The sequence below is a fragment of the Phoxinus phoxinus genome (genome assembly GCF_949152265.1).
Source record: "Phoxinus phoxinus genome assembly, chromosome: 2".
NCBI classification, from domain to species: Eukaryota; Metazoa; Chordata; class Actinopteri; order Cypriniformes; family Leuciscidae; genus Phoxinus; species Phoxinus phoxinus.
In genome coordinates this window covers 1,845,486-1,869,219 of record NC_136877.1, presented here as the reverse complement: position 1 = coordinate 1,869,219, position 23,734 = coordinate 1,845,486, and the positions used below count along the sequence as shown (strand labels likewise).

Genomic DNA, 23,734 nt, shown 5'->3' with positions numbered 1-23,734 from the left:
GTTAGGGCACGTTTTCCCAGTGTTATCCAATATCCACTGAGCGGGTCTTGTGGAACAGCAGTGTGATTCCTAGCTAGCTCCCGCAACTTATTCAAGAAACTGCTGCAGGGTAGCTTAGCTGGGCGCTGGAAGGGGCCAGCACCATGGCGTTTTATTAGGGATCCCAATTCGTCAGGGAACTCCCCCGACGACACGTCGGAGTTCCCAGGACGAAAGGGAACGTCTCGGTTACGTATGTAACCCTCGTTCCCTGAGTACAGGGAACGGAGACGTGTCGTCCCTTCGCCATGTTGTTGTACCTTCGCGGAGGACTGGACACCGTTCGGCTCCTCAGCGAAAAGCACTATGCATGCGTTGCTTCCGCCTTTCATACCCGCGCTGGTAGGCGGGCTGCGGAATGCATTCCTGCATGCCAATTTTCATTGGCTCGTTTTAATTCTCTCGTAGGCAAATGGTCTCCCTAGCGTGATCCCAATTCGTCAGGGAACTCCCCCGACGACACGTCTCCGTTCCCTGTACTCAGGGAACGAGGGTTACATACGTAACCGAGACGTTTTACAGGAAGACCACATGGGGAGCAGAGGTCTTCACCAAGTGCATGGATGCAGCTCTGGCTCCATTGAGACTCCAGGGCATCCGTGTACTCAATTACATCGACGACTGGTTAATATTGGCCAGGTCGTGCGAGATGGCAGTTCGGCATCGAGATGTCGTTCTGGCCCATATCAGGTGCTTGGGGCTGAGACTCAACACAAAGAAGAGTGTGTTGAGGCCCTCCCAGAAGACTACGTTCCTGGGAATTGTATGGGACTCCACGACGATGCGGGCACAAATGTCTCTCGCCCGCGTGGAGTCCATACTGGCGATGGTCTCCAGGGTGAAGCTAGGCCACAAGGTGATGGGCCCCTGGGAAGGCACGATCTGGTTGTACGTTTCCTCCGTGGGGTTCGGAGGATGAGGCCTGCGGCCACTGCGGCCTTCGAGCCACTGGAGTCGGCTGAGGCAAAGAACCTGACCCTTAAGGTGGCCTTTCTCCTCGCTATCACCTCTCTGCAGAGAGTGGGGGATCTCCAGGCCTTGGCTATAATGGCAACTTGCCTGGAGTTTGCCCCTGGCGGAGTTAAGGCCATCTTACATCCTAGACCGGGTTATGTGCCCAAGGTGCCCTCCAATGTGGCACGGTCCGTGGTTCTTCAGGCCTTCTGTCCTCCATCTCACGTGACGGCGGAAGAGGGGAGAATTCATCTGCTCTGCCCAGTCAGAGCCCTGAGAGTGTACCTCGAGAGGTCTTCTCAGTGGAGGAAGTCAGACCAGTTGTTGGTGTGTTTTGGTTCACCCAAGAAAGGGCTGCCTGCATGCAAGCAGACAATCAGTAACTGGATTGTCCAGGCTATAGCCACGGCCTATCAGGTGCGCAATTTGCCTTCACCGATGGCCGTGAGGGCGCACTCCACCAGGGGCATGGCCTCCTCGGTGGCCCTCCTTTCTGGAGCCTCGCTTCATGAGATCTGCGAGACGGCCGGGTGGGCTACTCCGCACACCTTCATACGATTTTACAGTCTGCAACTCCCTGTGACGCCTGGCGCCAGAGTGCTCGCGTCCTAAGTGTGCCTGGTTCCCAGCTTCACACTAAGGCGGGCGTGATTACGGTGTGGCCTAGTGGGCATTACGTTCCCCAAAGTGTCGTCGACGACGACGCAGTGCGAGTTCCCTCGAAGGGGAACGTCTCGGGTTACGACTGTAAGCCTTGTTCCCCGAGAAGGGAACGAGACACTGCGTCTCGTCGCCACACCTATCACGGACAGAGCGCTTGCTTCATCGCAAAAGAGCTAATGTGTGTGTGTACTGGCGTCCCTTTGTATCTTCCGGTTATGCCGTCATCTACTGCGTCATGACGCAGCACCAATCAGGATCAGACGGATTTCATTCATGCTTCAGACGCGCTATGCTGGGGCATTCCCCAAAGTGTCGTCAACGACGACGCAGTGTCTCGTTCCCTTCTCGGGGAACAAGGGTTACAGTTCTATAATTTACAGTAAAAAAAATTAAATTGACATTTCCACAATTCCCTGTGTGACACTTCACATTTGATGTATTTTTGTTGAAATAACAGTTTCTTCATAGTTTTTTTTTCCCCTAATCAGTTATGTACATTATGGTTTTATGTTTACATTTATTGTTTTTAAATTCATGTTTATTGCATTTATTTTTATGTATGTTACCATGATGGTGTGTAGTGTTTGTGTGAGTGACACTGTGCAGCTTCCATATATTAGTATAAACTTGCTTGTGGAAAATATGCTTATGATGAGCTTTGATTAATCATGTGACTCTTATTACCACTGTGATTGGTGGATGTCAGTGTATTAAATTGGTACAAAACATATATTAATACTTCAATGGGTCACTAAATTAACATTATATCATATAATTAAATATGTTTATTTACTGTAAATGTAGGTTAAGTCTGTAAAACCTAAAATGTTGCTACCGTATACAGTATTTTTTTTTTTACAGTAAATTTCTCGCAACCAAAGCTGCTGTTTTTTTATTAACATAAATTGAATGGATTTTCTTTACAGTGTGTGGCAATGAGATTTAGTGTGTGCGCAGCACATCGATGATGTGCCAAGAAAAAGATCTTGTTGGACATTTTCCTGAGGAGCCGCACAAATATCTGCAAACTGCACACAATCTGTGTGTGTCCTTCTGCATTCATATTTCCAAATTCTTGGAATGCTTTGACAAAATTCCTACCATTGCCTGTAACTGGGGCTGTGCTGTACTACACAGTCCGATGCCCTGAAGTTTTCAAGCAGTGATTATTTCATGCTTTGCGATGATTTATCAAGTTTTTCCTGCACATAGGGGTTTTCCCTCCACTATTTCCCTGTATAAGCTTGTGGAAGGAAACATGAGAATGGTTGCATATTTTTAGTTATGAAGTCAAAAATCAGTGGAGATGGCTGTTATATCAAGTTTTACTTGTTTTACAGGAAGACCACATGGGGAGCAGAGGTCTTCACCAAGTGCATGGATGCAGCTCTGGCTCCATTGAGACTCCAGGGCATCCGTGTACTCAATTACATCGACGACTGGTTAATATTGGCCAGGTCGTGCGAGATGGCAGTTCGGCATCGAGATGTCGTTCTGGCCCATATCAGGTGCTTGGGGCTGAGACTCAACACAAAGAAGAGTGTGTTGAGACCCTCCCAGAAGACTACGTTCCTGGGAATTGTATGGGACTCCACGACGATGCGGGCACAAATGTCTCTCGCCCGCGTGGAGTCCATACTGGCGATGGTCTCCAGGGTGAAGCTAGGCCACAAGGTGATGGGCCCCTGGGAAGGCACGATCTGGTTGTACGTTTCCTCCGTGGGGTTCGGAGGATGAGGCCTGCGGCCACTGCGGCCTTCGAGCCACTGGAGTCGGCTGAGGCAAAGAACCTGACCCTTAAGGTGGCCTTTCTCCTCGCTATCACCTCTCTGCAGAGAGTGGGGGATCTCCAGGCCTTGGCTATAATGCCAACTTGCCTGGAGTTTGCCCCCGGCGGAGTTAAGGCCATCTTACATCCTAGACCGGGTTATGTGCCCAAGGTGCCCTCCAATGTGGCACGGTCCGTGGTTCTTCAGGCCTTCTGTCCTCCATCTCACGTGACGGCGGAAGAGGGGAGAATTCATCTGCTCTGCCCAGTCAGAGCCCTGAGAGTGTACCTCGAGAGGTCTTCTCAGTGGAGGAAGTCAGACCAGTTGTTGGTGTGTTTTGGTTCACCCAAGAAAGGGCTGCCTGCATGCAAGCAGACAATCAGTAACTGGATTGTCCAGGCTATAGCCACGGCCTATCAGGTGCGCAATTTGCCTTCACCGATGGCCGTGAGGGCGCACTCCACCAGGGGCATGGCCTCCTCGGTGGCCCTCCTTTCTGGAGCCTCGCTTCATGAGATCTGCGAGACGGCCGGGTGGGCTACTCCGCACACCTTCATACGATTTTACAGTCTGCAACTCCCTGTGACGCCTGGCGCCAGAGTGCTCGCGTCCTAAGTGTGCCTGGTTCCCAGCTTCACACTAGGGCGGGCGTGATTACGGTGTGGCCTAGTGGGCATTACGTTCCCCAAAGTGTCGTCGACGACGACGCAGTGCGAGTTCCCTCGAAGGGGAACGTCTCGGGTTACGACTGTAAGCCTTGTTCCCCGAGAAGGGAACGAGACACTGCGTCTCGTCGCCACACCTATCACGGACAGAGCGCTTGCTTCATCGCAAAAGAGCTAATGTGTGTGTGTACTGGCGTCCCTTTGTATTTTCCGGTTATGCCGTCATCTACTGCGTCATGACGCAGCACCAATCAGGATCAGACGGATTTCATTCATGCTTCAGACGCGCTATGCTGGGGCATTCCCCAAAGTGTCGTCGACGACGACGCAGTGTCTCGTTCCCTTCTCGGGGAACAAGGGTTACAGTTCTATAATTTACAGTAAAAAAAATTAAATTGACATTTCCACAATTCCCTGTGTGACACTTCACATTTGATGTATTTTTGTTGAAATAACAGTTTCTTCATAGTTTTTTTTTTCCTAATCAGTTATGTACATTATGGTTTTATGTTTACATTTATTGTTTTTAAATTCATGTTTATTGCATTTATTTTTATTTTTATGTATGTTACCATGATGGTGTTTAGTGTTTGTGTGAGTGACACTGTGCAGCTTCCATATATTAGTATAAACTTGCTTGTGGAAAATATGCTTATGATGAGCTTTGATTAATCATGTGACTCTTATTACCACTGTGATTGGTGGATGTCAGTGTATTAAATTGGTACAAAACATATATTAATACTTCAATGGGTCACTAAATTAACATTATATCATATAATTAAATATGTTTATTTACTGTAAATGTAGGTTAAGTCTGTAAAACCTAAAATGTTGTTACCGTATACAGTATTTTTTTTTTTACAGTAAATTTCTCGCAACCAAAGCTGCTGTTTTTTTATTAACATAAATTGAATGGATTTTCTTTACAGTATTCTTTACAGAGAGTATCTCTCGTAAGAGAACGTACTCGGTTACTAACGTAACCTCGGTTCTCTCTAGAGAGAGGAACGAGTACTGCGTTTCTTGCCGTGTATGCGCTCTGGTTGTTTTCGCTTTAAAAATCAGAGTTCATAAGCCCGTGACGTCACTCAAGGGCTCGCTCGATTGGCTTAAGCATTTGCCGCACAGCAGCCAATAGGCGCGCGAGCTGTCTCGCCTAGGTCTGTATGCTGTGGCAATGCGTTTTACATTGATACAAAATTAAGGATAATTTTTGCTTCAGTATTCTCGTGGAAAAGGATTTTCCCCAATGCGTTGCTACGACAACGCAGTACTCGTTCCTCTCTCTAGAGAGAACTGCAAATGTAACAACCACTTGAAGTGCTGTCAGAGATATTCACAATCTTAAAACATTTCATTTACAGCATTCATGAAACATCTTACATGTGTATACAATATAATCAACTCAAAATCTGTAAGGTAAAAAAAATAAGTCAAATGATTAGCAAAAATATACTACAAACAATAGATCATCAGAATAATAAATAATATTAATAAATGAATCAAAAGATAAGTAAATGAATACCGTAGTATGGCTTTATGAATATGCAAGTTTACACCAATATAATAACTCTTTAAAGCATAATAACCAGACCCACAATCACCCCTCAGATAACATACATACATGCACCGATGGCATTACAAAAGTAATTTATTTCCCATTAACAGAGTAAAATACAAGAAGAGTTAATAAAACATAATGTCTATAAATAGACTCAAAAGGCAGAATGCTCTGTGATTTAATACAATACAATACAATACTTCATATTTGAAGTAGAGCTTTTCTCTTCTATGTCAAGCACATATTGGCCGTAAACCCTATATATAGGCCTGGCAAAATATCTTTTCAAATTGCAACACTGTTGGGGATTTTGTCTGGGGACAAATAACCATAATCAAATGCTAATCCCTTATTCCGGCTCTTGATGGTGTTGGTCACCTCCTCTAGTTTCTTGCGGAAGGTCTTGATGGCTTCCTTCACTGGTTCCTCTGTGAAGCGCGTCAATGGATACATGCCTAAGTAATGCTGGGGGAGAAAAGTAAGTTCTTCAGAAAGCAGAACAACATCTTTCTTTCTTTTTACAAGGTAAACTGACCCTCCTCTAAGCTCCGCCCCCTTCATTTCTGTCAATCACTCAGACAAGCTTATAAAACAAACAAAGAATTGGGGATTTTCATTAAAAGCACGATTTTCCTCGAAAAGGAGAAAGCTGAATGATATGATTCTCGGAATGAAGTCTGACATTGCAGAGCATTTTTATTTGCCATGTTTCTTTAAATAACTTGTAAAATAATGCGTGTGGCGAGGGGGGTGTGGTTTTGCGAAGTCTGTAGCGGGAGAGAGAGGAGGGAGCCGAGCGGTGAGTAAGTAGGTCAAGTGCAGATGATGAACACCTGTGTCTGATTGCAGTAATTGGCGTGGAGAGACCGGATATAAGCCGGCGGGATTGAGAGAGTGAGAGAGAGAGAGTTGGACTGGGACCTCGTCTGATGCTGCTGAAACTGGGAGAATTCACATTGAGAGAATCTGGATTTATGATTTATTTTTGCTGTGCTGAACGCATAGTGGACGCGCTCTGTGCGCACTTTTCTTTTTGAACTTTGGACTTAAATAAACGAGTGTCCCAGTTACGCCGACCCCTGTCTTCTTCCTTCCCTGCATTTTCACATTGAACCTCGTTACACTGGTGCCGAAACCCGGGAGGGAAGAAGATCGCCGCCGCCATGCAGACCCCGCCAGCCACGCCGTTTGCGGACATTATAACATCGCTCGCCGGTCTTCACCAGGACCAGCACCAACATCTGCTTGCTATTAAGGAGGAGCAGGACAGGAGATTTGAAGCGCTCCTCTGAGCTCAACATGAAGACCGCGAGCTGTTCCGGAGCTGGGTAGACCGGGAGGTTCGGGCCATCCCCTCCCCTGTTAAGGATTCAACTTTGCCGTTGCCCCTCAACAAAATGGGACCCCAGGATGACCCGGAGGCGTTTATAGATCTCTTCGAGAGGTCCGCGGAGGACCGGGGATGGCCCTCCGAGGACTGGCCAATGCAGCTCATCCCTCTGCTTTCCGGAGAAGCACAAGTAGCCGCACACCAACTGCCAGTCCAGAACCTCCTGGACTATAAAGATCTGAAACGTGCAATCCTCCAGCGGGTCGGCCGGACCCCAGAACAACATCGCCAGAGGTTCAGGACCCTGAGCCTCGAAGAGTCCGGCCGGCCCTTCATCATGGCACAACAGCTCCGGGACTCATGCCGCAAATGGCTGATGGCCGACGGAAGCGACGTTGAGGAAATCGTCGACCGAGTGGTACTGGAGCAGTTCGTGGCGCGGCTTCCGAGGAAGACCGCGCAGTGGGTCCAGTGCCACCGCCCGACGTCGCTGAACCAGGCCATCCAGCTGGCAGAGGATCAGATGGTGGCGTACCCAGGGGTCGGCGAACCCCTGCCATCTGCTTCTCTCTCTCCCTCTCTCTCTCTCCCCCCTCTCTCTCATGTCCCCTCTCTAAACCTGTCCCTCCTCCCAGGTCTCGTGTGGGGCTTATGCCGAGGCCAGCTCCCCGATGGAGAACAGGGACGGCAGCGGATCCAGTGCCACTGCCCAGGGCTCCTCCCAGGGGAGGGGGCTCCCCTACTGGACCCTTCACTTCACCGGCTGCTCCACCGCTCGCTCCACGCCAATCTCTTGACCTGCTTCCTGCCACTAGGGCGGCGGGAAAGTCTGGGCCGGCTTGTTGGCGCTGTGGGGATCCGGGTCACTTTATTGATCGGTGTCCAGTGATGGAGGTGGGGACGCTGATCCGGGTCCCCGATGCGCCACAAGCTGCCCCCGATCAGGCTGGCCTGTACCAGATACCAGTAAGTATCAAGGGGGGTACATATCAGGCTTTGGTGGATTCAGGTTGTAACCAAACCTCCATCCATCAAAGCCTGATTCAACCTAGGGCATTGGATAACAGCCGCATGGTTAAGGTACGGTGTGTGCACGGGGAGGTGATGAATTATCCGATAATGCCTGTGGAAATTCAATTCAGGGGACAAAAGCATAGAGTAGAGGTGGCAATTAATCCGCATCTCCGGCATCCGCTAATTTTGGGTACCAACTGGCCAGCATTTAATTAATTATTGGGGGTTTTGTGTGCGGATGCCTCTTGGTCCAAAAGAGACAAGAGGAAGGAGGCGGTTGCTCAGGTGGGCGAAGCTGACACGGGATCTCTGGGAGCTGGTTCAGGGGAACAGAGCGCTCTGGAAAGAACCATCCTTACGGAGCGCGATGATTTTCCCCTGGAGCAGTCTCAGGATGAAACGCTGAAACATGCTTTTGATCAGGTCCGTTCTATCGACGGCCAGCTTCTCCACCCTGACCAACCACTCTCCTATCCTTATTTCACAATTATAAAAGATAAGTTGTATCGGGTGACCCAAGACACCCAATCAAAACAGGATACAACTCAGTTATTAGTACCTAAAAGCCGCCGGGAAATGCTTTTTCAGGTGGCTCACTGTAATCCAATGGCTGGGCATTTAGGACAAGCAGCGACACGTAACCGTCTCATGGCCCGGTTTTTCTGGCCGGGCATTCACGAGAATGTGCGCAAGTGGTGCGCGTCTTGTCGCGAATGTCAGTTGGTGAATCCACCGGCCAACCCAAAAGCACCGTTGTGCCCGCTGCCGTTAATGCAGGTCCCCTTCGAGCGAATTGGTATGGACCTCATCGGGCCATTAGAACGGTCAGCACGGGGACACCGCTTTGCTCTAGTCCTGGTGGATTATGCAATGCGGTATCCTGAAGCAGTGCCGCTTCGCACCATTTCCGCAAAGACTGTTGCGAGCGCACTGTTTCAACTAATCTCCCGGGTGGGAATCCCAAAAGAGATTCTCACCGACCAAGGCACGGCGTTTATGTCACGTACAATTCGCGAACTTTATGAATTATTGGGCATTAAATCGATTCGAACCAGCGTCTATCACCCACAAACGGACGGACTGGTCAAACGGTTTAACCGCACGTTGAAAACCATGATTCAAAATTTCGTACAGGAAGACGCCAAAAATTGGGATAAGTGGTTAGAACCCCTCTTGTTCGCTGTACGGGAGGTCCCGCAAGCCTCCACGGGGTTTTCCCCCTTCGAGCTTCTCTATGGACGTCAGCCCCGTGGGGTGTTGGACGTCCTTAGGGAGACTTGGGAGGACGGACCTTCTAATAGTAAAAACGAAATTCAGTATGTCCTGGATCTGAGAACAAAACTCCACACGTTGGGGCGGCTGTCAATGGAGAATTTGTTGCAGGCACAGGACAAACAGAGTCGGCTGTACAACAGGGGGGCTAAACTTCGTCAATTTTCACCGGGAGATAAAGTGCTTGTATTACTCCCTACTTCTAGTTCAAAGTTACTCGCCAAGTGGCAAGGACCCTTCGAGGTCACACGTCGAATTGGGGATCTCAACTATGAGGTCATTCGAACAGATAGGGGTGGAGCACATCAAGTATATCACCTCAACCTGTTAAAAAAAATGGTCTGAGGTAGAATCAGTGATGCTTGCGACGGTGGTGAGCGGAGAGGAGGATCTCGGTCCAGAAGCGAGTTTCAAAACTCAATCCCTCGCCCTGGCCCCTGGTGGAGACCACTTCTCACCCTCCCAGCTCGCTGATGTAAAAAAAGTACAAGCAGAGTTTGCTGATGTGTTCTCGCCCCTGCCTGGTCGAACGGACCTCATTCAGCACCACGTTGAGACCAAGCCGGGCATGGTTGTACGCAGCCGGCCGTATCGCTTGCAGGAACACAAAAAAAAGGTGGTTCAAAGCGAATTAGAGGCAATGCTAGACATGGGAGTAATAGAAGAGTCCAACAGTGATTGGGCGAGCCCGATAGTTTTAGTACCTAAAACCGACGCCTCGATCCGGTTCTGTGTGGACTATCGTAAGGTGAATGCTGTGTCGAAATTCGACGCTTATCCAATGCCAAGGGTTGACGAATTGCTTGATCGGCTAGGTACTGCTCGATTTTACTCGACACTGGATTTAACAAAGGGATATTGGCAGATCCCCTTATCTCCTATGTCCAAAGAAAAAACAGCTTTCACAACGCTGTTTGGATTACACCAATTTGTTACTCTTCCTTTCGGCTTGTTCGGGGCAACGGCGACCTTTCAGCGTCTGATGGACAGAATTCTCCGGCCGCATGCTGCATATGCCGCTGCCTACCTGGATGATATCATCATCTATAGTGGGGATTGGCAGCGTCATATGCAGCATTTGCGGGCTGTCCTGAAGACGCTGAGGAGAGCTGGGCTCACGGCCAACCCAAAGAAGTGTGCAGTTGGGCGTGTGGAAGTTAGATATCTGGGCTTCCACTTGGGTCATGGACAGGTGCGTCCCCAAATTGACAAGACAGCAGCAGTTGCGACCTGTCCAAGACCTAAGACCAAAAAGGAGGTTAGACAGTTTCTGGGGCTGGCGGGATATTACAGAAGGTTTGTACCTAACTATTCGGACATCGCTAGCCCGCTGACTGATCTAACTAAAAAGGAAGTGCCAGATACGGTTCAGTGGACGGAGCAGTGTCAGCAGGCTTTTACTCAGATAAAGGCTGCTCTGTGTGGCGGACCGCTCTTGCATGCTCCTGACTTTTCTCTCCCTTTTATCCTACAGACGGACGCGTCGGACAGAGGGATGGGAGCGGTCCTGTCCCAGGAGGTGGAGGGTGAAGAGCGGCCGGTGCTGCATATCAGTTGAAAGCTCTCTAAGAGAGAGACGATGTACAGCACCATAGAGAAGGAGTGTTTGGCCATCAGATGGGCCGTTCTCACCCTCCGCTATTACCACCTGGGGCGGGAGTTCACCCTCTGTTCGGACCACGGTCCCCTGCAGTGGCTCCACCGCATGAAGGATACCAACGCGCGGATCACTCGTTGGTATCTAGCTTTACAGCCTTTTAAGTTCCAGGTGATCCACAGGCCGGGTGTACAGATGGCTGTAGCCGACTTTCTCTCCAGGAGGAGGGGGGGGGAGGCTGCAGGCCAGATGGCTCCCCGGCCTGAGTCGGGCGGTGGGGGTATGTGGCGAGGGGGGCGTGGTTTTGCGAAGTCTGTAGCGGGAGAGAGAGGAGGGAGCCGAGCGGTGAGTAAGTAGGTCAAGTGCAGATGATGAACACCTGTGTCTGATTGCAGTAATTGGCGTGGAGAGACCGGATATAAGCCGGCGGGATTGAGAGAGTGAGAGAGAGAGTTGGACTGGGACCTCGTCTGATGCTGCTGAAACTGGGAGAATTCACATTGAGAGAATCTGGATTTATGATTTATTTTTGCTGTGCTGAACGCATAGTGGACGCGCTCTGTGCGCACTTTTCTTTTTGAACTTTGGACTTAAATAAACGAGTGTCCCAGTTACGCCGACCCCTGTCTTCTTCCTTCCCTGCATTTTCACATTGAACCTCGTTACAATGCGGTAACATGATTAAGAACTGCAGATCAGCAGAGATCAGAATCAGTGCAAATGCTTTTTAAATTCAGCTGAACAGAGAGAAGCTGATTACACCACTGTAAAAAATTACATGATCAATAAGTCATATATTTTTCCATTAATTTAACCAATTTCAACTTAATTTTATAAGTTGTAAAAGATTCAACAATTTTTTTAAACAATGAGTTGATATGAGTTGATATGAGTTGTACAGCCAATTAGTTTTTAAGTTGAAGGTGGACATTTGTTACAGAGAGCTGATAACATCAGTGTGAGTGAACAGAACTCTTTCTAATTTTACTACATAATAACAATACTGGGAACTGTTTTCTTACTCTCCCGTCTGTGACCTTAAAGGAGAACTCCGGTCAATTTTAACATTGAGCTCAATTTTTAGTAAATTTGGAGTGCTGTCAATACAGAGAACAACGACAAAAATCGGTGTTGCCTACACCGTGTTAAAATGATGTTAATTCAACAAGCGCACAGACCTGTATTTAGTTCCTGTTTTCGGTCGAAGTCCACAGTAGTCGATTGTCGAGTTCACGCGCGTGATCATAGGTAACTAAACCTATGCGCGTGAATTTGACAATCGACTACTTTGGACTTCGACCCGAAAACAGGAACTAAATACAGGTCTGTGCGCTTGTTGAATTAACATCATTTTTATTAATATCTTTCACATCTAATGCAGTCAGATTCACCGTGTTCACTCTGAAGGAATCACTCAACATGGCTGGGCACTTGTAATGACACATCAAGGATGATAAGAGAAAAGCAGGTTTAAAATTTGCCCCATTCAAGTCAATAGGGTGCACATTTTAAAAATAGGATAACACTGTGTAGGCAACACCGATTTTTGTCGTTGTTCTCTGTATTGACAGCACTCCAAATTTACAAAAAATTGAGCTCAATGTTAAAATTGACCGGAGTTCTCCTTTAATCAAAACATAAACTAATTGTCACTGTTATATGTGCTCCAGAAACAAGATAAATATAACTTCTCTAACTTTTAGATCATTAAGTTTAAATCTATCCAAACACGCAGGACGTCCATTTACTGACATTATAGAAGAGCAAAAGCTTGCCTGTTAGGATTGGAAGAAATGTATTGGACTACAGAATACATTGCGCAAAATGTAATTTGTAACATATGAATTACTTATTTAACACGGTTTTGAATTTTAAAATGTGTGGATATAAAAGTGTGAATTTGGCACATTATATATTTAGTGTACCAGTAGAAATTTCATTCTCAGTTTTTTGCTGCCCTGTTCTTTGCAAGCACACTAAAATTGAGGTGTGCAATCAACAGCGCAGTTATTATTATGACTTATACTGGACTATAGCAGATCAGAGCACCTAAAATGTAACATTTTAAATGCGTAACACCATTAAGTGAATAGATAAATATTCTGTTACTGCCCAAACATGATGACTTTTTAAAGTGGGACTATAAAAGTGGGAAGGGACACAATCATTCGTACGAATTTTACGAGGTGGCTAATTGGTACAAATTCATATGACCTCACTCGTACGAATTGGTACGATTTTTGCTAAATCGTACATATTTCACGAGTTGCCCAATTCATACGAATGACCTACCGCTGACTCCACCCCTAAACCTAACCGTCACTGGGGTTTAGACAAATCGTACGAATTTGTACGAATTGGTCGTGAGATAGAGTTGGCTAGTTACAGGTTAATTCTTTTTCACATTGATTTAGACTAGACTGCTGCCATGTTCTCTATCCAAATCAGACATCAAACCTCGTTCTTCTGGAATCGACTGAGGGCCCAAGTTGTTCCTAGAACCAGGCTGGAACATGTACGATCAGGCAGACTATCCATGATAAACTGCATATCCACTGTGCCCTTCTGTTCTGGAGGCGGCTTGCGCATGGTGGAAGGACTGTTGGGGATCCAGCCATACCAGTCAAACTGGAACATAAAAGTTTACTCAGATATTAGCTTATATATATTATCCAGATTTTTTAATTTTGATGCTCTTGTTGTGTGTAATGTAGTGTAATCTCACCTGTCCAAAGTTGACAGCAGCATGTTGTGCTGAAGCGTTGAATATCACAACGGTCAGGTACTTGACTAACTCCTCTCGAGTTTTCAGAGACTCTGGAAACTCTGAAAACAATGGCAGTACGCATTTAACTTGTGCACACATTTAAGGGTGACTTGAAACACACAAAGATGCATATAGAATATACAAGAATACAAACAATCATGCATGCTTGCACAGACCAACACTGATATTTTGGCCCTGTTTACTCCTGGTATAAAGATGTTTTGCTTGATTGGATCACAAGTAGTTAATGGAGACACGTTCCCGTTTACACCTGGTGTTTTAATCCGTCTCTTTTATCCACTTTCAACCACTTCTGTCCTAATTTTTCAAGGGTGGGTAATTGTATGGGCTTTATCAGATCTATCGATCTAATGGACGAAATAAGCTTGCTTAAATTACATTTGAACACGACCGGAGACAACGGAAAAACATACAGAGAGCAGCAGCTTTTATTTCTGCTCTAACTTTGTAAGTGTACAGACAGTTTAATAAGAAGATACTTTATAAAGACAGTACATTACGCGTATACAGGCAGGAGCCATCGTGGAAAACAGTCTCGACTAGTCGAGCCACGAACGTTAGATTTCACAAACGTAATTCCTATTTACCAGCTCACTTAGCACAGCGTTCGTGACTCGACTAGCCTGTATACGCATAATGTACTGTCTTTATAAAGTATCTTCTTATTAAACTGTCTATACACTTACAAAGTTCTCAATGCTTCGGTTTGCATGTAGGGACCCTCATTATGCTACCGTGTTAGTGTGAGGCTATTTTGTTAGTGTTATTAACTAGCGATTTACTTTTACTTATCCTATGCCCCATATACTAGCATTATAAGCTAATCTGTTTTTAGAGGTAAAACTCTTTACATTCAGTTATCATGAGAACGCATATAAGAGAACGATCGACTCGGTAACCATGTGTTAATTACCCCTAGCTTAATTTTTCACCGGAATTGTCCTTTATGCAGGGCTCCGGACCGGTTCAAGGAACGAAAACTGAAAAAAAAAAAATTTGACAGGAACAAAACCAGAAACGCAAATCAAATTTAATCATTCTGAACAGATACGCTTATTTGAAATGGCCATTAACCGGTTAATAAAGTTATTTTATTGTTCTGTTTAATATTTTAATTTGGCAGTCAACCAATCACGGATTCAAATAGTACGGCCTATGCAAATGGATCCATCCAACTTGAGTAAATGCCCACGCTCAGCTGTCAAGTCATCATCATTGGTAAGTCGCAATGGCAATATGCTGACGTTAGTTTTTCCAAGGATACGTCACCAACCGTGAAGTAGTAGGCCTACATTTAAGTGAAAATGAATGTTAGGTAATATGCAACATATAGCCCTAAACAAGACACATATTTCACTTAAATTACAGATTAACAAAACGAAAGAAAAATTTGGTTTAGTGTATCCACAAAGGAAACCGAGGCAGCAGAGAGTGGCATCCTGCTTGTTTTCTTTATTTTACAAAAGATTTACAGTTTTGAATGATGTCTTGCTTCTGTCTGTTTGACCATAAATTACAGAGTAACAGTTTCCTCTCTTAGAAGGACAAATTTCCAGTGATCACATCGGCGCCCTCACGCGCATACACAACATATTCTAGCATTGCTAACTTGTTTTTACGCTAGTTGTACACTATGTAAAGCACTTTGAATTACCATTGTGTATGAAATGTGCTATATAAATAACCTTGGCTTGCCTTGCCTTGCCTAGTTGTAATTAGGCCTGACAGGAATACTAGAAGCATGGCAAAGGGATGCAGAGTCTTGCTCCTCTTCTCAGGGAAGCTCGGTTACATGCGTAACCTGATACGTTCCCTTTTGAAAGGGATCTCACTCTGCATCTTCTAGAGGACATTAAAGGGAACGGGATACCCACGCCGCCATGCTGAAGGGATGATTGCCCTATTGCCTGAGCTAAGTCAGAGGACTCAAAGGAGTCCTCATCCCTAAGGTCCACCCCAGCAACACGATCATAGACCAAAGCTGTTCAAGAACGGAGGCCTCAATACAATAACTCTTTTAATGAGAGGAGGCCTAGCAACACTCCACACTGAGGGCAGTAGCCGACCCAGCATACTACCTGACTGTCTAGCCAAGCTCTAGGAGCGGAGACCTCAGTATCACGACTTTCTAAATCAAGAGGAGGCCCAACAACGCCCCACGCTCAGGACATCTTGCAAGGAGGCTCACAGAGCCTACCACTCGCAATTGCTATCCTAGCGGAGCTCTGGTAAGCGCAGGCCTAAATAAAGATAACTATCTCTAGCGAGAGGAGGCTTGACAACGCTCTTAGTATCCAAGAAGGCTCAACGAGTGCCTAACAACTTGGCAAACTGACTGGTCGAGCTCTAGGGGCGGAGACCTCTTTAAACCAAGAGGAGGCCTAACTAAGCCCCACCCTCAGGATATCTTGCAAGGAGGCTCACAGATAGCTTACAACCCGCAATTGCTATCCTAGTGGAGCTCAAGGGAGCGGAGGCCTTAGTAAGATAAGTCTTTCTAGCGAGAGGAGGCCTAACAACGCTCACAATGGCAAAGGAGGCTCACAGAGAGCCTAATCATGTCTGAGCTCATAGGAGGAATACACTATGTCCTACGCCTGTCAAGGAAGCTACATAACAGGGCTAGCAGCCTCACACAATAATGGGTGGAGCCCAGAAGAGTGGAGGCCTCTAATAGAACTGCTCTCTATAGCGAGAGGAGGCCTAACAACTCTCTAGCTCAAAAGCAGTGACCACTCCCAACCCAGATGCACCAAAGGAGGCTCAGGAGCCTACAACTCAGCATTACTGGCCAAATCTGGTTCTGAGAATGGAGGCCTCAATATGCCGACTCTCTAAGATGAGAAGAGGCCTAACTGCGTTCGGTACTCAGGGCAGCTACAACTCGGAAGTGCATAAAGGGATAGAGCTCCGGGGAGCGCAACCCTAAATGTACAATTCTCTTAGAGACGCAAAGCCAAGTAACACTTATCAAAAAAGCACCCGAGGAGGCTCAAGAGAGCTTCACAACTCAACATTGTTACCCCATCAAGGAAGCAAGTAGTGTACCTAACAGCTCAATGCTGCCCCAGGCGGAGCTCTGAGGAGCAGTTTTTATAAAAGCAGAAGCCAAGAAGGCTCAAAGGAAGCTTAAGAACTTGACAAAACTGCCAACTAAAAAGCAGGGGCCTGAAAGGAAAATTGACATAACGAGAAGAAGGCACTCATAGTGAAAGGGCATAACACATGGAGAGGTAAGGAGGCAGATGTTATTTAGCCCATGGGACTCTAGAACGCTCAGAGAGATTACTCTGGATTACTCTCCTGAGATCTTCTCTTCTCTGTCTGGCTTCATGCCTCCTCCACGCTCTACACCTTGAAGGAGGGATAGCGCGAGAGGCGGTGTTCACCTTCTGGTCTCACTTCCACTCCTCAGACAAGGACGGGCCCGCCCCCTTTTGTTGTTTAAGGCGTATAAAGGTCTTAAAAGCCGTGGAGCGAGCCTCCGCATCGACTGATGTGCCAAGAAGCTCAGAAGGGGAAACTGGCCCATTTTCTCCTTCTCCCCGATGTCAGCCAGGTTTTTCCAGAGATGCCTCTCCGTAGCCACCATGGCCGCCATGGATAGACCGCTATTCCTTATTTTGCCAGTCATATATAATATACAAGTTTCAGTTGAATGTAAAGACCTAAAGCCTGACTGTAATTCAAACAATATTGCTTTTACTAATATTTTATCTGGTCATAGACTATTTTTTTCCATTCCATTTAATAGAAATAGGCCTATAATTAACCATATTTAACTTACAACCCTTTTTATATAATAGTATAACTCTAACACATTTAAAATCACTTGGTATTTTTCCTTGTTCAATTTATAAATTTAGCATATATAATACAAAAGGAGCAATTAGTCTAGCAGAGTCCCTAAAACATTTTTGCTGGAATATTGTCAATCCCAGGTGCCTTATCTATTTTTATTTCACTAATACATTTAAAAACTCCACTTTCAGTAACTGGTCTCAATCTAAAAGAATCATTAACAATTCCACATTGCCCATAAAATGATTGGCCAGTAGGCAGAGAGTAGGCGTTTTTTTAGTGATTGTTCGAATGCATTCGACGACATGAGCTTCCACACTATGAAAACAATCCGGTCAAATGCGTTTTGACTACCTCTGGAAGTGGTCGAAAGTGGACAAGCTCAAAACATTTAGACCCCATTTACACCTGTATTTAGCGTCATCCTCTTGTGATCCGATTGATCAGGTGTAAACAAGGCCTTTGATAAGTTAAACCTGTTCTCACTGTGTAAATTATTCATGCCAGAGCGACAATCCTCAACAAATCCTTGAATCTCCACATCTTCTTGAACGGCCTCATCGCTGTCATAGTAGATTTCGACCACAGCAGACACAAAACTACAGGAAGATCAAAAAGATTAATGAAAACAAATTAATGTTAATAACTTTTCATTGGAGTGTATGTGGAGTAATTTGTACTTTTGCACTTGTAGTACATGATCTGAACTGTTGCTACACCTACTTGTGTATTGCCTCCCAGATCATCATGCCATCATCTCTATAATAGTACTTGGGCACATCTTTCATTCCTCGATCTTCTATGGTCTCAGGGAAGCACAGGGACTTGTAGGTTAAAGTCTCCATGGCCCTTTTAATCACTTCATTTGTCCCATTTGTAGTGAGGCTACTAATCTGTGGATATCAAGAATTCAGTTAATATTTTGCCTAAATATTTTCAGCACTTATTTAGCCTACTCAAGTGACCATCTAGGGGTTTATGGGTGAAGTTTTATTATGGAGTTTTTTTTTTTTTTTTGTATTTGGCAAATTTAGGAACTACTTAGGTCTGACAAAGACTAAATAATCAAATATGAATAGAATCGCTTTGATGGAATATGCTGTTTATGTGTGTATATATTAAATTAGGTGTAAAGCTACCTGGCTGATGACCCCGTTTTCACTGATGAGTTTTCCACGGGCCGCTGCATTGATTGCCATTGTGAAACGAACATGAGGTCTCAGTAACTGTAAGAAGCATTTAAACGTGCATTCAATCATAAAAACTGATTTAAAAGCATAACCTGAAACAGCAAAAGTGGTTAAACTATGGATGACAAAAAGGCAAGGATATCAGAACCAGTAACCCTTCATCAATAAATTGACATATGTGAAACCACAATCTTCAGTTTAGTCCTGAATCTAAATGTCATGTCTGTCTGAGTATTGAGAGACATGTACCTTGTATACAGGATGGACTTTAGAGAGCTGTCTGTATATGGCCATTTCAAAAACCTCTGATGTCAGATGTGTCTTGAGAAGGTGCGTGACCAACTGGTGTACATGGAAGTCGGCAGATTTCACCCACATCTTGGCAAGCATCCAATCATATTCATTATCACTCGGAAGAAAGATTGGGCTCTTTTCCCCTGGGGTTTGACTGAGCTGATTTAGAAATAATAAAGCCAAGCAAGACATTGTTACTTCAGTGAGTACATTCACAGCTAAAGCATTTTCAATTTTAATTTATGTTTTCATTTGATACTGATTATATATGGGACAGATACCTGAATGGCAATTGGCACAATTTGGTCCAATCTGTTCTTGTACAGCAGGCAGAGCGGTGCAGTCAAAAAGACCAGATTGCTGGATGTTGGCACTCCCTTCAGTATTTCATAATCCACTATGTAGATGTTTCCTGCCTGTAAACGTGTACACAGGTGTAAAGATTATAAGTAGTTCATGGGTTAAATTAATTTTGATTTGAGTCATTTATGTAAACTAAATTATGTGAAGGATGTCAGAATTCAAGCAAGTCAGTCTTGAATTGGATAACTGACCGACTGTTGAAGTGATTTATGTCTTAATGTTTCTGACCTTTATTTCCTCTTGTAGAGTGACACCTCTCTCCAGAAAGCCCTTCACCATCTCATGTGTGACTGGAAACTTGTCTGGAATCTCCGTGCACTTCTTGATCATGACAGGATTGCAGCCATTCAAAAACTGATAGCCGAACATGTAATCCTTTCTCCAGTCTTGCATCACGTTCTCTGTCCAGATTTCAAGGGGGAAAATTTAGTTCTCACAACTGTGAATCCAAAATCAACTGTGATTTTGGATATTAAGTGTTTGTTTAAATGAAGAAACAAACCTAGTAGAGTGTTGTTGATATCAAAACCATCCAATATCTTTTCAAAATCAGTCACGTCTTTCCAGGACTGAAAGTAAACTTTAAATTTGTCAACAACGGTTCCCACAATCCTGAAAAAGAGTGCATACTGTATAATTATAGACATGAACACTATTTGCACGAATTTCATTCTGGAGAACTGAGGAAAATCTCAGTATCAAACCAACAAGGACTGTGGCCATGACAAACTTACACTTTCATGCCATTTAAATTAAACTCAAAGTTTTTTGCTGCATCGAACCGAACTTCTGGAGGAAGACTCTCGGTGCACATAGGGAATCCTGAGGGCTCCTCCTTCCGGCTTTAACAAGAAAAATAACATAAGTGTGACACACACACACACTGCTGCTACGGACCTAAGTATACAGTGGCGGCTAATGAAAAATATCTTAGGTGGGGCTGAGTCATATTCAGTCGGTTTCAATAGTCTGATAACCATGGGAGATATGCTATTTGTTTGAATCCCTCTTTGTTTGTATCTTTAACCTAACTTTGTAAGTGACCTCTGTATATTAGGCCTACTTTCTGCCCTTGGTATGTGTATTGTGCTTTGATGTTGATTTTAATTTTGTTATATTCTTTAACCCAGTCCCAGTGGTTCTCAAACGTTTTACAGTTGTAGGCTACCCCATGAGGCTTTTAACATGCTTCTGCGTACCCCCATAATTTGCCCCCTTAAAGGTATAGCGGAGGATCTTTCCTAATTTTAGAAAAGACCCGCCCTCTCCAATTTTTTTAAAAATGCACATGCGCAACACTCTATTTGCACCCGAGAGGGAACGCTTACATTAACTTTTACTAGCAGTGATTTTAAATGGATTTCTCCAAATAGCATGACAAACTTTACCTGTCTAGTAGAATCCTCGCGACTGCGGCATCAGTGGGAAGCCCAAAATGTGCTTTTAGCGCACGCCAGCATGTGAAATATTCACCCAAAATCACTCTGGTCTTGTTTCTATATTCTGCGGCCTTTCTCTTCTTATCATACACTTCGTATAAATTTTTTCTCTTTCGACCCTCAGCCATTTTCAAAGGAATGGCTGAAACGTAACTCATCACACATAATACACCAGAAAGCGAATAGGGATGAGCACGTACGACGGCCTTACGTAAACATATCACCAGAATGATTGACACTTAGGTGGACCAATAGTATAGGCTACCCACCCGGAAAAAGAAAATGCTCCGCTATACCTTTAAATCGATTTTTTCTAGTTCATTTTTTTATGCTTTAAATTTAAAAAAAAAGTTCAATTGAGAAAAATGCAATGATGGTACAAACGAAGTGATGCTTTTAAATATTAAATCAAAACCGCCAGTACGTGGCGAGTCATCGAGTTATTCATTCGGTAACGAAGCAAGTGGCTGTATTTATGAATGAATCATTGACTATAATGATTCGTTCACAAACACTGCTGTGGCTTTCGTTGGAGCTATTATTTTGTTGTAAAAATACTGACAATGAAAACTGTGTTCAAAATGAACATCACTTATATTCATATTTCGTTTGTTGAACTGTTAAGTTGTTTTAATGTCACATCTGCAATCGTTTGGATCTTCATATAATGTGATCAACATTAAACACAACTCGCACTAGGGCTGTTGGAACGAATTCTGAAATTCGAATATAATTCTAATATTTAAAAAATCAATACTATTCGAATGCTGAAGTTACTATTCGAATATTGCTTTTTTATTATTATTTTTTATTATATGCAATCTTTCCTTTCTCGCCAACTTGGCTTACACACGCATGTGAAAATTAAATTATTTTGTTTCGTCTGATAAACAATACAGTTTTTGAATCGTAACACAATTGTGCACGTTATCCACGCTGCATCGTACTGTCAATAATGGCGGCGAGCTATGTCTCCACGGAAACGGAGTACGGAGATCACCACTCCTGACAATTTGAGAAGCGATGTGTAGAAGGTGTTTGGATTTCAAACCATAAATGGGAAAAGCACAAATACCGGACGCGAAAAGCGCGTCAAATTCGCGCCTGCCGCGTCTAGTTATACGCTTGACCACTTTGTGTCCATTTGCGCGTCAAGAGCGCCTGGGTTCACACCGGACGCGGAAGCGGCGCGGAACGGAAAATCACGCGCGGTCCGGCGCATGCCTGTTCACACCAGACGCGTATTCTTCGCGGAGGTCGACAAGCGCTTCTGCTCAGTTGTTGTTTATTCAGAGCTATTTTTTACATCATGGGTAAGTAAATAACCTCATAAAATGAATACACCATGTTTCTGTAACCAAGAAGTTTGTACACTTCTTTTATTAATCCGTTGTCGAGACACACACGCAGCCAGAGAGAGAATATGGTAGACAGTAGTGTAGATATACTGTTGAAATATAAATCCTCTCTTCAAATTTATTACATTTATTTTCCTCTTCCTGTTTCTCAGTGCGAGACATTTGACATCATCCATTTTCACTTATCTACTCCTGCCTGCCTCTCTCTCTCTCGCTGTTTCCCTGTTTGTTTGTGTGTTCTCGCGGTATTTTAATATTAAAATTGACGCGGATCACTCCCGGCTCGCGCAAAAAATAGACCAGACGCCGAAACTGGCGCTTCACGACGCGGGCCGTGAACGACACCATAGCTGCGACACGGCTACCGGAGCTGATCGCGCCTATTCTAGTCAATGCTTGTGTTTACACCGGCCGCGACGCGGCGTGTTTCAGAAGCTTCCCAGAAGCGGCTCTCCGCGCCGCTTCGCTAAATATAGGCGCCAAGTCTATTTTTGACGGACGTGCGTCCAAGTCGCACCGGAAATTAAGTAAAACAACCCTGTCAATTTCAAAATAAACACCATTTGCAGACTCCCAATTGTATTGCACACCAATATATTCTTGGTAGAAACCATTGACTGTAAGCTAGAAACCCCAAAATCAAGAAAAAACACGTCGGACAGGCAAATCACGTGGTCTCGCGCATCCAGTCGCTTGGCTTCTGAAATGCTCCTGGTGTGAGTTGTCACCGCATGGAGGACGGAATAAAACCATGTCGGAGCCGTAATACGCCGCACAGGTATGCAGTGTAAATGAGGGGTTAGGGCACATCTGACAACGCTATCCCTGACAAGCTAGGTGATCTGTCCAAGGAACCGCTGCTAAAACAGCCAAGAATGACTTCTTTTCTGCCTCTCTCTTCATCACGGGGCTTACCAGCTGTCTGCCAAATGGATATTGCAGACAAACTGACACGGTTTATCTGTAAAGATATGAGACCGATCAACATCACGCAGGGGTCTGGATTTAAAGATTTTATTCACGAGCTTGAGCCAATGGTACACGATTCCTAGCTGCGCAACAATCACTGACAGAGTTGTGAAACTCTGACACAACATCAGACAACTGATCAGTGGAAAAATGTCCATTAAAGTTGCCAAATTAAAGTCATTTATTTTGTTCCGCTGTTTTTAATGTTAATAAAAAAACGCGATCACCCATTTTTAAATGTTTATTGTAATGTTAGCTGTCCCTCTAGTGGACAGGACGTGTAACAACAACCAAATGCTATAGTGGCATTGACGATCCATAAGCCTGTGTAATGTCGTAAATATTAATAATAGGATGAATTTGAGCATTTAATATTCAAATATTATTTGAATATTAAATAAAATAAGGAATGGAATTCGAATAGTATTTTAGAGGAATATTGACAGTCACAGCCCTAACTCACACAGGGTAGGCTATGTCTTTGTATCGAAGAGAGTTTGAATCTTATATCGATCTCCATGCACAGCCTATATTTGTTCTTCATGCTAATGAGTGCTAAATCCCAATTTCTACTTTTACTTTCACCCTCTATTGGCCAGCCACCCCTGTATATGACAACATACTGTAGGTATGCAGCGCTATCTCACGACCAATTCATACAAATT

General features: G+C 44.7%; 1 protein-coding gene across 1 annotated transcript; it reads right to left on the bottom strand.

Annotated features, from left to right (window-relative positions):
• Positions 1–5,758: 5,758 nt before the first annotated feature.
• On the bottom strand, positions 5,759–20,105 carry LOC306989369 (polyunsaturated fatty acid 5-lipoxygenase-like). Its single transcript, XM_079595011.1, has 11 exons — positions 20,038–20,105; positions 19,806–19,915; positions 19,532–19,704; positions 19,222–19,356; positions 18,896–19,099; positions 18,596–18,682; positions 18,180–18,349; positions 17,943–18,055; positions 13,593–13,693; positions 13,325–13,495; positions 5,759–6,119 (listed from the first exon to the last, which is right to left on the bottom strand). The coding sequence occupies exons 1-11, from the start codon at positions 20,043–20,045 to the stop codon at positions 5,940–5,942; spliced, it is 1,452 nt and encodes a 483-aa protein (XP_079451137.1). The 5' UTR covers positions 20,046–20,105; the 3' UTR covers positions 5,759–5,939.
• Positions 20,106–23,734: the final 3,629 nt, after the last annotated feature.